Source organism: Toxorhynchites rutilus, chromosome 2 (genome assembly GCF_029784135.1).
Source record: "Toxorhynchites rutilus septentrionalis strain SRP chromosome 2, ASM2978413v1, whole genome shotgun sequence".
NCBI classification, from domain to species: domain Eukaryota; kingdom Metazoa; phylum Arthropoda; class Insecta; order Diptera; family Culicidae; genus Toxorhynchites; species Toxorhynchites rutilus.
In genome coordinates, this window is record NC_073745.1 from 138862776 (window position 1) to 138886039 (window position 23264).

General features: G+C 38.1%; 1 protein-coding gene across 1 annotated transcript in view; it reads right to left on the reverse strand.

Annotated features, from left to right (window-relative positions):
- The window catches only part of LOC129769243 (uncharacterized), a 199795-nt gene that overhangs the window by 5700 nt on the left and 170831 nt on the right, over positions 1 to 23264 (reverse strand). The window contains exon 4 of the mRNA XM_055771355.1: positions 21326 to 21419. Coding sequence (XP_055627330.1) covers positions 21326 to 21419 — 94 coding nt within the window. The remainder of the gene's footprint in view (positions 1 to 21325; positions 21420 to 23264) is intronic.

Here is a 23264-nt window from a genome sequence, read left to right on the forward strand (position 1 = left end):
AGAAATATTTCCAAAAGGTAAATTATTAAAATTATATATAGGGAAGGCATGAATTTAAATGCGTCGGACAGTCGTTCGACGGCTTTTTTATTAGGGTTTAAAAATCCAGAGGATCTCGGCTGACCGGAACAGCTATTCCCGGTTTTGTGCTCGGCGCACCGCAACATCACCTCGTACCATCGTTGACCGCACTTCTGACCCCCGTGTTGGGTTGGAATTCTCGACACGAACGATCAATCGTCGGAAGGAAGCTGCTAAATCAATACAGCGCTTCAGGCAGAGCCAACCAACGCGTGAGTACCCTAACCCTATAAATACATGGCCATGTGAGTGGGTACTTTTTGTTGAAATAAAATTTGAATGAAGTGATCACGAAACAAAGCATAGCAATGCGGATGAATGGAGGCCGGTTCGTCGTTTATAGATAGGGATTAGATTAAGGAAATGAATGTATAGAATAGGTTATAGAATTGATGTTAGAGAAATGTGTTAGATTTTTTGAGGATATTGTTGTGTTTGGAGGAAACCGTTTATCGAGCTTCGCGTCGTCTTCTTTGTAGATTTTTGTTTGTACTCCAAGTGTGGACTGCTTGGGATTCTCAGTCCATCTCGGCTCGTGTTTCTCAAGCGAATAAGGGAGGTTTGGGCAGCAGGAGGAACCAGGGGAAGACGCATTGGTGTGCGTATCAGTGCCCCCGGTAGAAACCGCCAATTTTCTCCCATTTGGTTGTTGGAAACAGAGCGAAGAAACGAGAACGCGTGCCGGTGTAGGAGTCGGGAAGGTCAGCTATTCGTGTGTTTCGGGATCGAATCAAGAACCCGCCCTGAGTTCGGAATTCTTACCGAGCAGACAGCGAGTGAGCGGCCCTCTTACGAGGTGGCGCTTAAGCCACTCACTTTGAATCCCGTGTGACGGAACTAGTAGCTGCGCTTCCAGCGCGCCGCAAGAGGTAAACATAGTTCGACAATATTGTAGCTCTAACTATTTGAGACATCTTTGTAGAACAAAGTTTTTCTCTATCTCTTGAAATAACCGATATGGCGCCTTTTTTCTACGTTACGTTAGGGTCGCCATGAAAAAAAGAGTGCTCGTTTTTATGTTTTGTCAAAAATAGGGTGACCAAAATTGTCGATGAAATAAAAAATCTATCTTTCTTATCTTAATAGATAGAGGTGAACATAGTTCGACAATGTTGTAACTCCAATTATTTGAGACATCTTTGTAGAGCAAAGTTTTTTCTCTATCTCTTGAAATAACCGATATCGCGCTTTTTTTCTAAGTTACTTCGGAGTCACAATGAAAAAAACTGTTTTTTGCTAAAACTATTATATTTCAAATTTTACATACAAACTGTCTTCAGAAGACTTTTAGAGCTTACTAATACAAACATTTTTCGAAGCAGAACTTGTCAATATTTCAAATTTACTCAAAGTTATTGATATTTCTTCCCAAAAAACACGCTCTTTTCATTTGTTTGTCATTCTTTCTGGGGCTAACATAAACAATGTTTGTTGACGGAATTTGAAAGAACAGATTTATCTCTATGTAATATGTGATTTTCAAAACTATGTTATTTTTTGTGTTTGAGTAAATTAAAATTGAAATTTTGAGTTTTTGGATGAAAACCCATTGATAACTTTGAGCAGGATTAAGATATTGACATGTTCTGCATCGCAAAATGTTGGTATTGATAAGTTCTAAAAGTCGTACGAAGACCATTTTGATGTAGATTTTTAAATATAAAAATTAGAGTAAAAACACGTTTTTTATAGTTACCCTAATGCAACTCAGATAGAAGGTGCTAAAACCAACTTTGTGGGAGATATTTATTGTTTAGACAAAAACTGTCTTAGACAAAGTTGTTACATATAATAGAGTGCTCATATTCATGTTATCAAAAATAGAGTGACCAAAATCGTCAATGAAATTAAAAATATAACTTTCTCATCTTTATAGATAGAGATAAACATAGTTGAACAATGTTGTAGCCTCAATCATTTTAAACAACTTTGTAGAACAAAGCTTTTTTCTATCTTTTAAAATAATCGATTTAACGTGTTTTTTTTTGGGAATAAATATCAATAACTTTGAGTAAATTTGAGATATTGACAAGTTCTGCATCGAAAAATGTTTGTATTAGTAAGCTCTAAAAGTCTTCTGAAGACAGTTTGTATGTAAAATTTGAAATATAAAAGTTAGAGCGAAAAAGTTATAGATATTTCTTTCTAAAAAATACGCTCTATTCAATTGCTTGCCATTCTTTCTGGGGCAAAATTAAAAAATGTTTGTTGACGGAATTTGAAAGAACAAATCTCACTCTTTATAATATGTGATTTTCAAAGTATGTTGTTGTTTTTTCGTTCTCAGATTTTCGTGAAAAGTGGCAGTTTCATTCTCTATCGCAAAACATTAGACCGGTATTTTTATTATTAGGATGATCATTTCCATTTTAGGGTAGCCCAAAAAATAATTTTCTTCCCATGTTTTCCGAAAATTCCTTTTTTTAAAAACCTTTTTTTTTTATCTTTTTTCAAAAACTTTTGAACTACTGCACCGATTCAGATGATCGACATATAATATTAAATCCAATTAGCTAGTCTCTTTTAAAAAAAAATATTATACTTGCAGAAATTTCGGATTTTGGTCCTGTAATTATTGATTGTATTTTTTAATAGTTTACATTGTCTCGGGACCAAGGACGCCATATTTTTATATTTTTTCTTGAAACCTAAGATTTTTTTAGATAACATTCAAAATTCAGAGATGCGTTATTTTTTGTTCTTGGGTATTAATTTGCAAAATTAACCGATGGTCCGAAAATCATTTCTCCCTTTTTTCCAAAAATGACTTTTTTTTTTAAATTAACCCTCCTGTACTCGCGTGCAAAATCATAACACGTATACTCGCGCACGGTGTCACAGACCGAAAATTGAACTTCTCTGTAATGTTGCCATTGTGTATTTTTCAGGCTTTATTGGCATTTACAGGTAAACTTCGATATAACGTACATTCACTTTCAAAATTGTACGTTGTATCGAATTGTACGTTATATCGAAGCATAATAAAGTACTCATAAACGTAGTCTATAGTACATTTTTGTGTTGCTGTTTTAGTAAAGTTAATGAATATCTTCAATCAGAAGACGAAGCCAGCCTTTCTCATGATGTTCCCCTTCGTACTGTTGATTAAAACTTGATTCATTTAGAAGCCGGAATCACGAAACCAGCTGTATTTCGGGATTGATTGAAGGTACAAAACTTGTTTTAGCATCACAATACAGATAATTCATTGTTCTATCAGAAACAAATATTGAAAAAAAATTCCTTTACACTTTGGAAATGTGTACGTTATATCGAGTGACGTTATATCGAGGGTACGTTATAACGAGTGTACGTTATATCGAAGTTTCCCTGTATTTGGAGAAGAGGGTATGATTGATTGAAAAAACTCAAAAAAATATGTTTTCTCCGTCTTTATTATGTTTTAATAGTCATTTATTATGTTTTAATAAGTCATCTTTTTAGATGGGGCATAAAAAGATGATATAAAAGGATTTCTAGGAACTTCCTTTTCTTTTTCTTGTTTTCTTGTCGATATTGTCCATTATAAAAAAAACCCCGAAACTGTAACTGTTAAAAATTACCATAAGCTACCGATTAGTTTATAGTTTACTGTTTACGATTCTTCCACAAGTGAAATTCTTTCACAAGTGTGTATATGTATGACCATTATATTTAGCGAATAACCATACGAAAGTCAAACATTTATATTTTGCTTTTGAATGTATAAGTCTAATGACGAATATATCGACGAATAGATCATATATGGATCCGTTCAATCCAGTTACAAAAGGGACTAAAATGAAATATGAATAGTCCGGTAATGATCTTATGCATTATATTCAATAAATATTCCACGCCACTAACATTAATTTATACATTTCATTCAACAATATTCAAGAATTTGAACAAAGGCACTTGTTATTCAATAAATATTTCACGCCACTAACATTAATTTATACATTTCATTCAACAATATTCTAGAATATGAAAAAAGGCACTTGTCCAAAAAAGTTACTTCTATACTCGCGTCGGTGTGTCAGACCGAAAGTGTTAAAAAAGTGGCACACGTCCCCATTGTACCAACACATGCGATACGCTAAACGATGACGAACGACGAATAACGAAGCTAGAGAGAATCGCAAAGTCGTAGTGTTGATATTTTCTGAGAAATGAACGAATTATTGATTTCTCGGTCTGACAGACCAATGCGCGAGTATAGGAGTGTTAATAACTTTTAAATTACCGGACCGTTTCAGATGAATGATATACCATTTTTAATCCACATGAAATACCACATATGCATAAAAATTGGCCAATCGCATAGGAATATTGAACGAAAACTGAAAACATGTTAACTTTGGAAAATCACTCGAAAACAAAAAATCGAGAGGTTGTATTCAGGGTTGCCACATACACAGAATATTCTGTATTTTACAGATTTTTCGCCGGATTTCAGATACAGAATCTGTATACACAGAATTACAGATTTCCAGCAAAAATACAGAATTTACAGAAACACAACGAGATGGCTTTCGTTGGAGGCAATTGTTAAGCGAAGTCTTGAGCGATTTGAAGAGCTTAAACTATTTCAAGTTCAGTATGACCATAATCAATCCGCCAATTGTATATTGACTCATTAAGAAGATCCTATGACTAAACCGATTATGCTGTTCCTTAACTTTGTTCTACCGCTCATCAATAAAGTCAATTGTACTTTTCAATCAGAAAGTTGTCAATTTCGCGAACTTTATAATGGTACAAGTATGTTATTGTTGATCATCTTGGGTATCTTATGTTCTGAAAGCTACGTGCAACGATTCGCTGATGCTAACCTTGATGTGAAAGATTTTGAAGACTTCCTGAAGAAGCCTGTTTACGTTGGTATCGAGAAGAAGAAGCTGAAAAAGTATTGACTGATCTTTAATTCGATTTGTTGGTACTTTATATCGAAATCGTGAAACAGATTTCAAAGCGATTTGTTTTCAGCGATCCGGTTATCAAAACTGCGACCTTGACAAACCCTCAAAATTTTGTCAAGCTACCAAACCTTAATGATTTGATACGTCAATTTCCTCAATTCGTCGAAGCAGATAATGGACAAGGCCTGGATAACGAATTCAGGCTACTCAAGACGAATCTTATGGGGCAAAAATTGATTTGAGTCAATTCAGATATAACTTGGTCCCAGCTGTTGGATGTCAAAAGGCGTGATGAGAATTTTTGGTATTCACTGCTAAGGTCGTTTGTAAGACCCTTATTGATAACATTCATATTCATCAGCGTGTGTTGAGCGAATATTTTCGCTTTACAATGCCAACAAAACAAAGTTCGGAAATCGGTTGGCCCCCACAATTACAAACTTTATTTTGAAAGCGAAAAACTATGTATTGGCTCAAGAAGGAGCTTCAAGGATAAAATTGACGAAAAATTTGAAAGCAAAGCTCAACAAAACTATATATAAACATCATACAATTCAGAGGATCAGAAGAAAACCACAAATCCATTAAATGATTCATTTAGTTGCATTGATACGACTTCAACAACCCATAAATAAGTCAAAATAAAAATAAACCTTCATTTTAATGTTTTCCCTTAATTTTTCGATACAGATTTTTTATACCGATTTTTTGTTAAGAATACAGATATACAGATTTTTTCAGAAAAATTTACAGAATCCAATGTGGCAACCCTGGTTGTATTCGAGGCTCGACCGCTTAGGACGTAGGACTACGCAATCTTGTTTTTTGATTTGTTGGTTTATCATTTCGGATATTATTTGCGAATACGTCGAAATTTCGTAAATAACTCTTTAGTAAAAAGTTCCGGTGACCCTGAAAAGGTTTAATGGCTTGCGTGTTTTTGTAGAATCATTTCCAGAAGCAACGATTATTTCTTGCCTTTGCGAGAACAATACACTAATTGCTCATATGTCGCAATTTGTTTCTTTATAAAGGGCGAACACGAAATTATTGCGACACCGAAAATGTCATGCCAATTTTCTTATAATGTTTAGAATCAAACCAAAATTTTAGGGTAGTTTTATACATATATTTGCTTCAAAAATCAAAAGAAAAGTTAATCGATGGAGCCTTGAGTGTAAAATTGAACGCATTTTCGCTTGATGCCCTCCATCAAAGTCTTTACAGTGTCATACGGTATCAGTTTCTCATTTTTTTTCCATTTTCTTAACATGTCCTTCTCGTCTTTGGCTGTCTTCTTGCTCTTCCGAAGTTCCCATTTCATTATTGTCCAGTATTGCTCCACCGGGCGCAGCTCCGGACAGTTTGGCGGGTTCATGTCCTTTGGAACAAAATGGACAGAATTGGCCTCATGCCACTCCAGGACACTTTTAGAATAGTGGCATGATGCCAAATCTGGCCAAAATAACGGAGCTTCGTCGTGCTGCTGCAAGAACGGCAAAAGGCGCTTCTCGAGGCACTCAGATTTGTAGATCTCGCCATTAACTGTCACGCCTTTGTCACGAAAGGCTTACTCCTCAGTCCGCAAGAGCAGATGGCCTGCCAAACGAGATATTTGGAGGTGAACTTCGACATTTTCTTCTTCTTAAATTTGTCGTCCACATCGAACTTGCTTTTGCCGGTGAAAAACTCCAACCCCGGAATTTGCTTAAAATCGGCTTTTATATACGTTTCGTCGTCCATCACACAGCAGTCATATTTTGTCAGTATCTTCACGTAGAGTTTCCGTGCCCGAGTTTTAGCCGTCGATTGTTGCCGCTCATCGCGGTTTGGGAAGTTCTGTACCTTGTATGTATGTAGTCCAGCTCTCTTCTTTGCATTCTGGACGTAGCTCTGCGACATGCCGATCTTTTCAGCCAAATCACGGCTTGAGACGTTGGGATTTGCTTTAATCATCCGCTTCACCCTACCCTCCGTCTTTTTGTTCTCCGGTCCCGGTTTTGTTCCAACTTCTTTGCCGTGATCCAACGTCAACCGCTCCTGGAACCGCTTCAACACTCTGGAGACGGTTGAATGGTGAATGTTCAACATTTTTCCCAACTGCCGGTGCGACAGGTTAGGAAATTCCAGGTGTTTGGAAAGAATTTGTTCTCTCGACTCGTGTTGGTTCACCTCCATTTTCGTTGAATCGAAATACACGACTTCGAGTTTGACAGCATGTAGACAATACACATCAATGAGAAAGTGTGCAAAATTTGGTTGATTTTTACCCAATGGTAAAAAAGTTCGTGTTCGCCCATTATTTGTTAGAAATAATTTAGCACAATAGAAAATCAAACGTTGATTTTGAAATTTTAATTTTGTTTGAGTCGTTATTCATTATTTTCAGCATAAACTAGCATTGTGCTGCTTTGCTTACGATGTATTGCAATAAATTCTATAGCAAAACTGTACCCAAACCGCGAACGTCCATCTCAAAATTATCGAGCACAATATGATATAACATAAAACATATTTCATATTAGCGACGCGAATTTTACTGTTTAACAAGACTGTTTAAATCAACTTTCCGCTTTCAACTATATTTTATAAGTGAGGTAGATTGGCATAACAACTTACTGAAATATTTACCCTGAACTCCAAAATATGAAATTTGATAAATAATTTAACAATTCAATTTAAAACCATCGTATCCCGAACGCAACATTAAAAACGCAACAAGCATTTTTTATGAAGCGATAATACCGACATATTATTTTTGTTGTTTCATGGGGCTATCGTTTGTTTCCATTCGTTAATTTGAGAACTATTTACCTTGCAGCACCATTCATCTATCACTCGTTCGTTTTCTTTCCTCTTACGCACAGCTTACCGTACACAGTTCGTTCTGAACTGCATGCACAGTTCTGCCAGCGGTCAGTTCGTTCTGAACTGTATTATCAGTTCATCATTCACCGCACACAGTTCGTTCTGAACTGGGTATACAGTTCATATGAACTGTTGCCCAGCAAAAAAGAACGGTAGTTCGTTCACTCTTTTGGGTGAACTCGTTCATTTGATCAGTTCATGAACGGTTTGCCCATCTCTAGTTGTAAGCTATGAAAAACAAATACAATCAATGGGTCGATAACAAAATGTGGTTTCAAGTGTAATATTTTTCAAACAAAATTATCATTGGCTTTAATATTATATATTGATCATCTCAATCTGTCTAGTAGTTCAAAAGTGATGAATTTTTGAAAAAGGTAATTTTTGGAAAAAAGGGTTCAATTTTCGGACACCATAAAATGGAAATGGTCACCCTGATGAAAAAAAAATACGGGTCTAATATTTTACGATGAGGAATAAAACTACCTATTCTCATGAAAATCTGACAATCACTATATGGGTTCAGCATGGAATTCAATTTTGTGCTTGACCCATTCTCACCCCCACTCAGTGTGAATAAGAGATTATTTCGAAAATATTGAAATTCGAATGGAAAAACAATTGATGTTCAAAATCAGTAATAACTCATCTGGCAAGACTATAAAGAAAAATTCCAATATTTACAATTTTAGTAATTCTGTATAATGCTGGGCATGAGATTATTGCTGATCATCAAACTTTGATGCATTATTGTCGCCGCACAGGTCATGCATTAAGACCGCGATTCATCGCGGAACGATAGAGCGGGTGTTTAGACCACGCTCTATCATGAATAGTCAGGAAACAACATTATTCCCCGGCTTTCCGCCGGAAAGATAAAGGAAAGGAAAGATAAACAAAACAAATGCTGCGTAGGTTGTTTATTGCACCGGAGCTTATTCCGGTGGAATGACACAGAGTAGGAAAAATATGAGTAAGAGCTCGTTAGGAGCTCATTAGGGCAATAAACAAAGGGGAAAAGATAACACGCCTGCGAGCGTGTAAATAATCATCCCTCGTTTGCCCGCCTGGCTTAGAATAACTAATTGTTTTCTTTTCTCTCTCTTATGCTACGCCCTTCTGGGGTAGACAAGACCTCACAAGGAGGCAAATATGTTTATTGCGATGGGCTGCGCAGGCAACTTATCGCTATGAGTAACAAATGGTAGAAATATAGAAAAACACGTGTTCTCCCCGGATCTCGCACATGAGCGAGAAAGGGAGAACAAATAGTAGCTAGAGATAAAATTATGTATAAAAACCTAAGAAATTCTATGAATAAAGCACTCTCATCTGATCTCTCGAACTGCACACTTTAAATCAAGGCAAAATATCACATCCAGGACGAGCCCCCCCCCCACCAGGAAGGATCAACCAAGGAAGGATCAACCAAGGAAGGATCAAAATAGAAGGTCGAGTGAGTATAGCCAGAGGCCAAATTAATCCCGGCCAAATCCGAAACTTCCAACCTCTTCCCTTTCCTTTATCCTTCCCCTTGGCCCCGCCCGGCCAAAACCTCCCAGTGACGCGGTACCACCGGATCTAACAAGTAGGCGCATATGCACTCTACTAGATCTGGCCTACCACAAAGCGTCCGGTAAAGGGCCTCCCTATTTTCAAAGCACGATAAGCTGCAACCACATTTGGTGGTTGCAACGAGGAATCCATTCCTCGTCCTCTGAGCTGCGCCGACATTTGGTGGCTCCAGAGAGGACTAGTTCCAAACTAGCCTAGCTGTGGAGCGACATTTGGTGGCTCCAGAGAGGAGTCTTATTTCAAGACAAGGTACGAACTCACAATAAAGTGCTCGGTTGAGTTGAGAGTCCTGTTTAAATTGCTTTGCGCCCGTCTTAGCACGGAGGACGTTCGGTCTTGTAAAGACGAACAAGGTGCGGTTGTCTGTGGACACCACCAGCTAGCCAAGAGGCAGATTGCGCATCTCAAGAAACAGAAATTTGGTCCTGAAAGACGGACAAACCCAGTCCGTTGAAGACGGTATGAAGGGAATGCCAAGAAAGGCAACGAAAAACTAAAAAAAACTAGATCCAGAGGACTGACCGCCAGTCAGGCATAGTTGGACGAAGGCAACAGGCGCCTCGTCAACATCAAGTGCAACCCGGTCACGAGGCCCGGCAAGCAAATATTTAAAAACAATCGGATTCCGAGAGGCGGATCCAAAATAACAAAATAATTAAAGGCATCGCCGGAGTGCGATAAAAAATAAGAAGGTGTCCAGTAACGGCACAAGGAACTGCCTAAGAGCAGTAACGGAACCATTCGTGTTCAAATTGAAGTTTGTCTTAAAGAAAAATCGTCCGAAAACGGTACTGGTTTTGTCAGGGGACAGAACTAATAGCTCATACGGTTGAGGAAAATATTCAAGATAGGAAAAGAAATCAACAAACTTAAAAATGGCCTCTAGCTTTGAAATTGAAACACTTTCATCCAACATAATAGCCCGAACCTCCATCGAACTCTATAGTATTTTAGAACGAGAATGTCATGCCAAGAAACGGGCAGTGTTTGCTCGATGGGAACTCTACGACAAAAAGTATCAGGCAAAGAAAGACAGAGGATGGACGGCTGAGGATGATAAGTGGAAAGTGGAAATAGAGGTACAAGATAATCAAATACTGGACGAACTGGAGGAACGACAATCCAGATACAGAATGAAAATGAACGAAATAGCAGCGGCACATGGAATTCAACTTCCACAGATTAGGATGTATGCGGTGAAGAAACCACCAGAGTCCGCCGAAGATATAAAATCTGCAAACATTGAAACAAATAAAAATGTTGAGTGCGGGACAGAGGAAGCTCTGAGTAAATCGGTCACAGATGGAAGAATTGTGGCAAATATGAAAGAGTCGTTTCAGACAAACGACGCCACTCCAATAGAAAAGGTTGTCAGTAAGGCTAAAGGCAGGTCCACTAAAGTAAGGGTTGCGAGGTCAAAACAAAAGCAATCTACCGACGAAATTATAGAAAAGGTACCACAACTAAAGACTCCCGAATCAAACACGATATCCGTTGCAGTACAAGTCGATGAACAAATAATTGAGTCAATGAGAAAAGAATCGACTTTTGTGATTAATGAAAATAAAATCAGATCAGAAAGCCCAACGCGTAGAAGAAGACGCAATAAAAAGATTATAACAAAGGACGTCTCATCACCTTGGTTTAACCCATCTAAACTAATAAAATTGATGATGATGTTGGTAATGTCGTTTTCCTTAATCAACGCCATGTCGATAAAACCCATCGACAGTGACGGATTAATGTTTGATCATCAAGGAACGTGTTTACTGCATAAAGACACAGGGCTAACACATATACAAACGAACACAATTCCCGGTGATGAGGACAACCGTAACGAGATTAACCGAAATATGTTGTATGACGGAAATATGGACACCTTTGAAAATTTTTGTATCCTTCGTAAGAAGCGAATTAAGAAGTCGGTGGATCAGCCGAATACTTTGGAAAATAGTGATGATATGCAGGAAATCCATATAGACGGCATTTATCAAATGAAGGATCCGATTGGAAGCTATTGTATGCAGAAGAAGAAAATGCTAAAATTGAATCAAAAGTTTGTGGAGAATTTCCTCGAAGATTTCAATGCTAAGTTATATGATTATCTGTCCGAGCTTCATGTCTATCTGAATGAAATGAATGGGCTCAATGAATGTGATGTTGAATTGGAAGAAGACTCAGTTGAAATTAATGAGGTAGAAAACATCAAAATGGAGACAGAGCCGAATTATGGAGAAGATCATAGTATCGCGTTATATCGATATAAAGTATTTTTGCAACCGGTCACAGAAACAGTGGGTGCAATTTCTCAACACATTTAACAAGGATGGTCCAACGAGAGGGACATGGGTGAGATTATAGTTAACACCCTTGGACGAAAATGGAAAATATAAGTTAAAATTTATGGTAAATAACAACGTAGATTGACTCAGATGAAAAATGAATAAGGCTGAAACAAACTAGCTCATCCTTTAAGATTAAGGATACAGTTGCCGAAACGCCCACACAGGAAATGAGGGCCGGCGTACGAAAATGAAGTTCCCACCATGGAACCGAGGGATTTGGGACCACCCAAATCATATTTGCACAGAGGACACTGCACTCTGATAAGAAAATATAAAGAATTTGAATCCTGCTGAAGAAAACTACAATGTTACACGAAAATTGATTGAATACCGGAAAATTCACACTGAAAATAATAGGCGGCTGTTTTATGGAAAAACGAAATTGACAGCTGAACGAAAATTGTTGCAAAGGAGAAATTTGCAATCGTAGTACTGGAAGGAACAATAATGCTGCAGACCGGCAAAATGAAGCGCTAGGATAACGCAAACCAAGATGATGTGCATGCGGATTCTGATGATGTGCATGCTGATCCAATTGATGTGCATGCTGTCTTGGAAATGTGGATGAGTTCCACCATCGACTTTGTCAGTATCATCGATGGCACATCAAGGAAGAAACTCCTACTGGCACCATGGTATACTGATGTAACCTCGCGCCAGAGGCGAAGAACCCAAGATCCAGCCTCTGATCTGGAAGTAGACGTCGATGCTCGCTGCCAGAGCATCATATCCGAACGTAGCAGACCATGATGTCAATGCTCGCTACTTAGCATCATATCCGAAAGAAGCAGCCAAATAGATGTAAGCTCGCGCCAGAGCCAAGATGAATCAAGGACCAAGCATTGAGGAGGTCAACCGGTAGAACCAGACATATGCTAAATAAATAAAAAAAAACACAACTTCGAATTGAAAATTGTTCTGTTAAAAACACGTTGAATGTATTAATGATTTGTAGTTCAGGACACTTTTATGGAAAGAAGAAATATTGAAGAAATGAATATACTCCTGTGAGAGTAAGAAGTCATATAGATGAATTGATGAAGCACTAAGCTGTAAATGATTGAAACACAGAAAAGGATTAAGATCGCATTGTATTTGCAACACTTAAAAATAAATCCATAGGCAAACGAATACGTTCAAATGGTTTACGTTATTCAACCATGAATCATCCACTCATAGTAAATCGAATTTGATTTGTATAGCTTCAAGTTGAAACAAAAAGAAAATGTAATAAAAACATAACCCTAATGGATATTGTAGAATAATTAGAAACAGATGCGGCACAGCTCAATTGGTAAATCTGCCTTACGCGATTTACGAGGGCCGGTATGTCGCCGCACAGGTCATGCATTAAGACCGCGATTCATCGCGGAACGATAGAGCGGGTGTTTAGACCACGCTCTATCATGAATAGTCAGGAAACAACATTATTCCCCGGCTTTCCGCCGGAAAGATAAAGGAAAGGAAAGATAAACAAAACAAATGCTGCGTAGGTTGTTTATTGCACCGGAGCTTATTCCGGTGGAATGACACAGAGTAGGAAAAATATGAGTAAGAGCTCGTTAGGAGCTCATTAGGGCAATAAACAAAGGGGAAAAGATAACACGCCTGCGAGCGTGTAAATAATCATCCCTCGTTTGCCCGCCTGGCTTAGAATAACTAATTGTTTTCTTTTCTCTCTCTTATGCTACGCCCTTCTGGGGTAGACAAGACCTCACAAGGAGGCAAATATGTTTATTGCGATGGGCTGCGCAGGCAACTTATCGCTATGAGTAACAAATGGTAGAAATATAGAAAAACACGTGTTCTCCCCGGATCTCGCACATGAGCGAGAAAGGGAGAACAAATAGTAGCTAGAGATAAAATTATGTATAAAAACCTAAGAAATTCTATGAATAAAGCACTCTCATCTGAACTCTCGAACTGCACACTTTAAATCAAGGCAAAATATCACATCCAGGACGAGCCCCCCCCCCACCAGGAAGGATCAACCAAGGAAGGATCAACCAAGGAAGGATCAAAATAGAAGGTCGAGTGAGTATAGCCAGAGGCCAAATTAATCCCGGCCAAATCCGAAACTTCCAACCTCTTCCCTTTCCTTTATCCTTCCCCTTGGCCCCGCCCGGCCAAAACCTCCCAGTGACGCGGTACCACCGGATCTAACAAGTAGGCGCATATGCACTCTACTAGATCTGGCCTACCACAAAGCGTCCGGTAAAGGGCCTCCCTATTTTCAAAGCACGATAAGCTGCAACCACATTTGGTGGTTGCAACGAGGAATCCATTCCTCGTCCTCTGAGCTGCGCCGACATTTGGTGGCTCCAGAGAGGACTAGTTCCAAACTAGCCTAGCTGTGGAGCGACAATTATTAAATATTAACTATTAGTACTACAGGTAAGTATAATGCATTGAAAGTTGTGGAAATATGTCTCCTATTAAACGGCTCACAGCTTTCAAAAATATTCGCAATATTTGTCAAGATATTAATAATAGTAGCTTTCGCCATTTTTAACCCATTTTCACCTCCATCGACGGTACTCAAAACCCGCAAACAAAATATTTTTTAATGGCTGCACCTAAAATTGGATATCTTAAGTGCAGATCTGTGTTTAGCGTAAGAATTTCACTCAAATAAATTTCATCAGAGGAAAATCAGAGCAACTTTTTTCGGTAGATTTTTGAATTTTGGTTTTGGAATTACTGATACTCCTAGCCTCTTAGGTTAAGCAAGTAGATTTCGAACAGTTAAGTAATTCTGTATAATGCTGGGCATGAGATTATTGCTGATCATCAAACTTTGATGCATTATTAAATATTAACTATTAGTACTACAGGTAAGTATAATGCATTGAAAGTTGTGGAAATATGTCTCCTATTAAACGGCTCACAGCTTTCAAAAATATTCGCAATATTTGTCAAGATATTAATAATAGTAGCTTTCGCCATTTTTAACCCATTTTCACCTCCATCGACGGTACTCAAAACCCGCAAACAAAATATTTTTTAATGGCTGCACCTAAAATTGGATATCTTAAGTGCAGATCTGTGTTTAGCGTAAGAATTTCACTCAAATAAATTTCATCAGAGGAAAATCAGAGCAACTTTTTTCGGTAGATTTTTGAATTTTGGTTTTGGAATTACTGATACTCCTAGCCTCTTAGGTTAAGCAAGTAGATTTCGAACAGTTAAAAAATCAAAGTCTTCGGCCATAGAACAACAATAATCATAGACAGTGAAACAAACATATGTATTTAGAATTAAATTACGTATATTGATTACAAACAAAGACCAAAGCATAAGCTCATTAATTGAAATGTAATGAACTTTGTATCAAACAAAAACATTTATGGTATATTTATGCAAACAAATGCAAGCACAGCCGAATCGATCTCTTACGATTACAGTAAGGCTGATTTTCCTTCGATGAACAATTTTCTTCGAAGTTTGAATTGGAACGACATTTTAAATAGCTCTGATCTAGAATCTACCATTCGGACCTTGCTTTATGCGATTGACCAATTCGTTCCAAAGAAAAAAAATCGTGCTATTTCTCATCCACCCTGGTCAAATCTTGGCTTGAAGCGCTTAAAAACAACAAAGAGATTTGCTTTGAAGAAATTTGCCAGAAAATGATGTTATTTTTGGAGGAATCGTTATGTGATTGCTAACAACAACTATAAGCGTCTGAATAGAGCCTTGTTCACCAGATATCAAAACCGCATGCAATCTGCTTTGAAAAATTACCCGAAACGTTTCTGGTCATTTGTTAATGACCAAAGGAAAGAGTCCGGTTTACCGACCGTGATGGAGCACGACAATATCGAAGCTTCTACTAGAGATGATATCTACGAGCTTTTCCGATGTCATTTGAAGAGCGTTTTGACCGAAGAGCGTCTCGATCCTGATCAGATCATCGCTGCAACTAATAATGTACCTCAGTTAACGTCGATCGGATCATCACCTAGCATACATTCTGAAATCGTGGAGAGTGCTTGCCAAAAGTTGAGGTATTCTTCTAATCCTTGATCTGATCGCATTCCATCTGCTGTCTTGAAGAGGTGCTCTACAGGCCTGTCTCAACCGCTGAGTCTCATATTCTGTCGGTCCATTCAGTGTGGAATTTTCCCGAAAACATGGAGAAACTCCTTTGTCTTTCCAGTTTTCAAAAAAGGCAACAAAAAGCAAGTGAAAAACTATAGAGGAATTGCTTGCTTATGTGCTCTTTCCAAACTATTCGAAATCATCATTTTGGATTACATATCACATACCTGTGAAAGTTACATTGCCGAGCAGCTACATGGATTCCTTTCCAAATCCACAAGATCCACATCTACCAATTTGGTCGCTTACACTTGCTTGGTGTGAAACGAACAGAATGATTCTGAACCCAACCAAGTGCTCCTTTTCTCGTAAACGCTCTGTCGTTCGTTACGACTCTAGGATTGGAGATATTACTCTAGAGCGGGTTGACTGCGTGAAGGACTTAGGAGTCATGCTCGATTCTAAGCTTACGTTTCGTGATCATATCGCATATATTGTATCAAAAGCAATTAAAACACTCGGATTTGTGTTTCGCTCAACTAAGCAATTCACGGACATCCATTGCATAAAAGCAATTTATTGTGCCTTGGTTCGCTCGATTATTGAGTATGCATCAACTATCTGGTCACCATACTACCAAAACAGCATTCAACGCATTGAGACTGTTCAACGCAAGTTTGTCAAGTTTGCCTTATGTAGATTACCTTGGAGTAATCCCAATGATCTACCAAGCTATGAGCACCGCTGTAAGGGGCTGTCCACATACCACGTGGACAACTTTAGGAGGGGGGGGGTCCACGCTTGTCCATGGTGAGGGGGGAGGGGGTATAGAATAAGTCCACGTGGACACGTTCAATAAATATTTTCGAAAAATATACTCAAAATGGAATCAGCTCTGCATTTATGTTTTGCAGATATCTACGTGAACAGGTTCAATTAATTATTCTGGAAAACATGCTCGCTTCTGTATTCAAAAATGAATGATGTTCTGCATTTTCAAGAATGTTCTAATTTTCTATCCACCCTAAATACGTATTTATTTAAAAAGGGGTTTAGGTTCCGGTCGAACATCCACTTTTTTCATATAATTGACTTCTTATTTAAAATGTGTACTCTTAAAGTAATTCACATAAATCGAAGAGATTTGATGCTGAAATAGAAAATTCACATAACAGATAATTAAAGAGCTTAGATTTTTAGTGATTTTAGAACCTGATATACTTTTTTTTTCTACATAGGTAACATAAATAGGCTACTGAAAACAAATCTTTCGCTTGAGTGGCTTCCAACTTCGAGCAAAGTTAATTTCTGAGCAACTTTCTATTACCGCATAAACTAAATCTATGTTCCAAGCCCTGGACTACGCGAGGGAAAATTTTATACGGTAGAGACTAATCAGTTTCTAATAAAGACATCTTCAATTAATAGAATGATAATTTAATAATGTATCATGTTTAAGTTTGTATGTGGGATTTTTGAAATCACTTACAGATAAGTAGGGGGACTTATGAGAGCGTTTTGTATTGAAGGTTTCTCTTAACTACAGCCCCAGAGAAATTTTGTTATATTCTATCACTTTTGGTATACCAGATGGGCAAGTTGAAATTGATCGGTTCATGCTAGAGATGTTTCAAGCAGGGTTGTATGCATTCCTTCGATTTTGTATATATGATTTCATTTGATGTTGAACTTCATGTCATTCTGCAAAAAATATACAGCGTAAAAAATGTCGAGTTTCATTCCGCATGAAGAGTATTTGCTATTTTGTTTTTTTTTTCATTTGAAGGAAAAAGCGGTCGAAGGACATCATTTGCTTTTGGAAGCTTGGTGAACATGCTCTTGCAATAAAAACATATGAGAGATAATTTCTGTAGTTCAAAAGAGGTAATTTCGATCTGAGGGACTTTGGACGTTTCGACCGAAATACGTGCTCTGTGTACGGTGGACCAGAAGGGTATGGTATACCGTGAGCTACCGGCTGAAACAGCGAATAAAGATTGCTACTGACAACAAATTAAATTCAAACTTTGCATTGATGAAAAAAAGATTGGAATGGACTCAAGGCACAGGAAAGTGATATTACAGAAATTATGTGTTTTCTCCATCGAATAAAACGACAATCTCAACTCGCACACCTGGTATGTAGGCTATCTTCGAAGTATCCGAAGTACTGTGGATGAATTCCTCATCCAAAATTTCGGGTTCAGTTGCAATTAAAAATAGAATATCTAGAATACGAGTTGCAATGCACTTTAGACATGATTAACTTGATGGGATGTGGATTTTTCAAATAATCGAAGAGGGACTTAAATATGATCAGAACCGTCGCCATGCACCATAATTTGGGGGTGATATGTGTGTAATACTATAATCTTTTGTTGTAAACCCAAAATCCGGTTTGAATACCCATATTAATCAACCATTTTAATTTATAACTTCGTACGAGTTGTATGCAACTAGAAGACAACTCCTCCCTGCTTTTACTGCTAAAATAAAACTAGTGAAATTTATATTTTATGAAAACATTTTATACGAGTTTTCGAGCATTTTGGTACAAATTCAAAATATTGTTTTCTTCGATGACAAGAACCCTTCTAGACCGTTGTGCCCCGGAAATTTTCTGGAGGCACAAGTCATTTTTGGCAAATAAATTTCTTCAGTTGTTATTTCATGCATAATGAAGATTTTAATGAATTTTATTTTAAACTTAAGTTTATTAATTTTTGTTGGAATGATCAAATTATTACATACATCAATCAATACATTATTGTACGCATTTGAAAGCTAACAGCACTAAATTCAGTTGTTCGCATGAAATTCCTTGAAAATATTGGTTTAGCATTGATTCTTCATCTAATTACAAATTTTTGGTCTAGTACATTCAACCACCGTGATATCAACTGCCATAATTGCCCGCGGTCAGCGATTCTACTTTTACCCAAACTCTAGAATATTTCGGTCGGGGAGGTGTAATCAACGATACAGGCCTGGAATATTGCGAATATTACGTTAGTGAGTCCACCGAGTTAAGAGCTCTTTGGCGTAAATTTTGTCTTACAAGCATGCCTTGATAAGACACGTAATTCCTAATGGTCGCTATGGGGAAATATGGGAACATATTCTGAATGCGCTGGTGAATTCTTTGTTAACGGAAATATAGAATAGTACGCGGTCACTGGAAATAATCTGAGCGATGAAAGTTCTGAATTGCGTTGAGGACAACATTTAAGATGAGATAATGTGGCTGGACAGGGACGCAGTTCAAGAACTTTTGAACTCATGCCATCTAAATGTTTTGAGCATTTAATTTGTTTATCTGTTTTTATTAATAAAAAAAACCATAACATATAAATTAAAACAATCTTTGATTGGACGCATTTCCGTATTTCTATAAAAGAATGTCCACGTGGACAACAGGGGGAGGAGTGTGGTCAATGTCCACGCTTGTCCGCGGAGGGGGAGGGGGGAGTCTAGAATCGTGCGTTTTCTGTCCACGTGGTATGTGGACAGCCCCTAAGCTCGTCGGACTCGATTTGTTACATGATCGCTGTAATATTTCTAAAACCTGTTTCATATCGGACCTGATATTATCCCACGTCAATTGTCCTGAACTCCTGGTACTAGTCAATTTTAACATACAACGGCGGAGCCTGCGGTCTCACAACTATCTCCAGATACCGTTTTCTCGTACAAACTACGGCTATAATGAACCGATGTCGAGCATGTGTCGTGAATTCAACCGATGCAGCTCCGTGTTTTAGTTTTTAAGTGTATTAGTGTAGTTTAGTCATTAGGGTTATAATTAAGTTAGGGTTACAACATAAGTTATAAATAAGATATACATATAAGTATTGCACGCTTACAATCGCCATTTCTTGTCAAGACAGGTTTTTTGAACTTTTGTCATGGAAAGATTAATAAACACAATCTAAATGAAACAAATCCATTAACTTTAATGCTGATATCTGATTATGTAAATGATAAAAATATTTCGTCCTAAAAATCTTATCCTGTTAAAGCCGACGCAATCACCACAAAGCGCCCGGGGCTACAGAACCGTGGGTAGATCATCGGACAAATTCGAGTCAACCGATAAGATTCTCCGGTTCACATTTCCGGCGCGCCTCCACCCCACCCCAACAAGAAACATATTACGCTTCAATGCGTTAGGTTGCGTTTGCTGATATAGCAGCAGCAGCAAGCGGTAGCTTCGATGGCGCCAGGTAAAGTTGAGCCGGGGAAATAAAGCGCTTGAATCCGGAGCGGGTATATAATATGCCTCAGCGTGTAATTTTTCCCTCACAAGGAACTGGAGAGAAATCGTTTTGAAAGAATCTCCCCCAGACAAGCAGTGAAATATTACGTGTATGATGATATTAAATTTTTATTAAAGAGCTCGTCTTTGAGCCCGAATCGACGATGAAGGATGGCGGTCTGATGTGCTTTCATGGTCTGCATATCAAAGCGAATTTGACATTTCCCTCACTCTCTCTCTCTCTCGTTCCCGTCTCAAAATCCGACTGAAGGCTGGGTGTGATATCGAGTAGGAAGTGCTTTGAATGTGGTTCAATTCGCATTTGCCTTCAGTAACGGTGGATACAAAGTGCTGACTTTGCCATCAGACCGCAAACCGTGTGCGGAAAATGGAGCCGACTTCAAACGATTCCTGGATTCGTTCGGTGATTTTTAATACTCTTGTGTACGCATCAGATGTACGAGTGGTATAAAATTTTGATTTGGGCGTGTCGTAAATCTGTCTTCTGCGTCCGGATGTTTGGAGAGATGCAACGAAATATAATTTATTGGGGGAAAAACACAACAACTACAAACGTTCCAGCAAGCAAGACTTTCCGTACTTTGTAGCAGGACTCAATGCGTCAAACGAATCTACGCCAAGCATCATTGTCGCACAAAAGCGCAAAGCTGACTCATAGCCGGAAATGGAACGCTTTCAATATCCTTCTCCAAGCAAGTCGGGCTTCCTTTCATCCTGTCCTTTTATTTCCAAACACTGTCGATACCATCGTGGATGGAAAACATTCCACAATATACTATTTATAGTTTACGAGTGATACAAATATTGCACAGCAGAACTGTCAGTCGGAACAGAAACGAAAGCAAAGCGGGGTTTTGTAACGAAACGAACGCTGCGCTTTCCTGGTGTTTATTTTAGCAAATATCCTTGTGACCACTTTTCTGCCAATCCAATGCACAGCAAAAATATGTGACAAAACAGCAAAAGACTGGCGGGAAAATGTAATTTCTTTCCTTCTCTGCATTGGAATGGAAACCCGCAGCAGCTAGAGGAAAGAAAAAAAAAATACGGATACCGGGGGGAAAATTTAAAGTGAATTTCTTCTCGAACGTAATTCAGTGGGTGACAGGTAAATTGAATTTTCGTTAGCTCGAAGGAAATGAGATTTTGCAGCAGCTGCATTTCTTCACCAGTTATTTTGAATTGGATCTGGATGAAGTAATTTCTTTGATTTCGCGCTAATGTTGTTATCATCCTACCTTAAAGTCAGGATCAGGAACTCGTCTTTTGAAGGTGCCCACTATGAGAAGCGCACCGTCACCCACCACGATCATTCGTCCTTGAGTTGATTGTCTGCAAATATAGAAAAAAAAAGAATGAACAGATTATTCAAATCCAACCAAATGAGCTCTAATTCGAATTTCAATAGCTGGCCCAACTTTGCGCTTTCCAATTTGGGAAATGTGATATTTTAGGTTAATTAATTTAATGTATCGAAATTAATTCCATTTTTCTGGATCCGCGGTGGGCGGCAACCGGCAACGACTCCGATGACAACAGCGGAGGTAACCAATGCGAAGACAAAACCGAACGATGGTTGGATATATTGCTTTTCGCCATTTGCCGCTTTGGCGCGATGGCGGGGGCGCGCTTTTGAATGGAAATGAGAAAATAATGTAATTAACCCATACTAATTAGGCTTAATGTCTTTTGTGCTTTCTGTCGTTCCTCGCACTCGTTCGCTGTTTTTGGGAAATGTGGCGCGACACTCGAAAACAGCTTTTACTGATATTTTTTTTGCACCGCTGCGTGGGCGGAGGGTGGCGGCAAAAAGTCGCTCAGAGGGCGGCATTTAACGATCGCATTACCGGTCGTAAAATATTATAATCACTGAAAAGCTGCAATTTTCTGGTTTGACTTGGTTTGAACCCCTTCCATGCCGGTTTGGCTCAGGTTTGCTGGGAGTAGGTAGTAGCAGAACAGAGAATAGTATCATTTATTCCAGGAGACCTTTTGGCTACTTTGCATGATTTACTTAGTAGGAGATAATGGAGAAATTAGATGTGCTTTAATTCGATTCAATTCTGTGTTATTTACTACAGTCGTAATTGCCAATAATTGTGCTTCACCGCAATGCTAAGCGTTGGTTCTTGACTCAGGGAAAACAAAATAAATGTATAGAATCATTTGTGAATCAGTGTGAATCATTTGCAACAGTTTGAGCGGTTCAATAATTGAAGCATCGTAATAAAACTCCAACCAAATAATTCTCAATGAAATGCTACTTATATAAATAAAAATTATTTGGCGTATTCATCTTGAATACAGATCAATCGATATGTATTATTTTCTCAGGTTTGATGCGCTTTGGTCTGCGTTAGGTTTAAATGACAAAAAAGACGATGATAGAATGTGAGCAAGCACTACCATCGCTCACTTTATATAGCCATATAGTTAACGTTGTAGCGACCGCCTATATTTATTTATAATCTCTGTTTGCTGCGGAAGCGTAGACAAAATGTATGGGAAAGTAGGGAATTCTTTCTTCCAAATTTTCATCAAGTTGTTCTTTATATGAGCTGAAAAACCGTAATGTGTAGCATAGAAACAATTGCTGAGGATATTTCCTACCAATGTGTGTGTTTGGAACCAAAATCCATTAATTAAGGAGGTATTAGCGTTCAAAAATTGAACACTTTTTCACACCGAAATATTGAAATGGGCCCCTATATTGAAAGGTTAGACGTAGTCCTACGTCAAAAGTCAAAAGTTTTGAAATATTCAGTGATTTATTTCATTTATCTTCTATATAAAAAAAAGTCACGGGAGGGTTGTGTCCGAGACACGACCACATAGTTGACGTAGGATTCCATTAGGCTATCTGTGCCATGAAAGAAGATGCCGAGAGAAGACACATTCATGCATTGTTGAATGCTTAGAATAAAGTATATTTAACGTCAATTTCGTTCATAAGAGTTGTTTGTTTATTTATTGTGCTTCAATATGATAATTTCAGCTGTCCAGTTACTGTAAGACCATTTCAAAATTCATAAGTTTTATCAATGGAAAAATCAAAACGATCGGCTGATTTACATGTTATTGAATGACAACCTTGCCATTTCGGCTAATAACCTGGAAAATTCGTGTTGGAATACTATTTACCTAATTCTGCTGAACGGATTTCTCGATATTTTTACA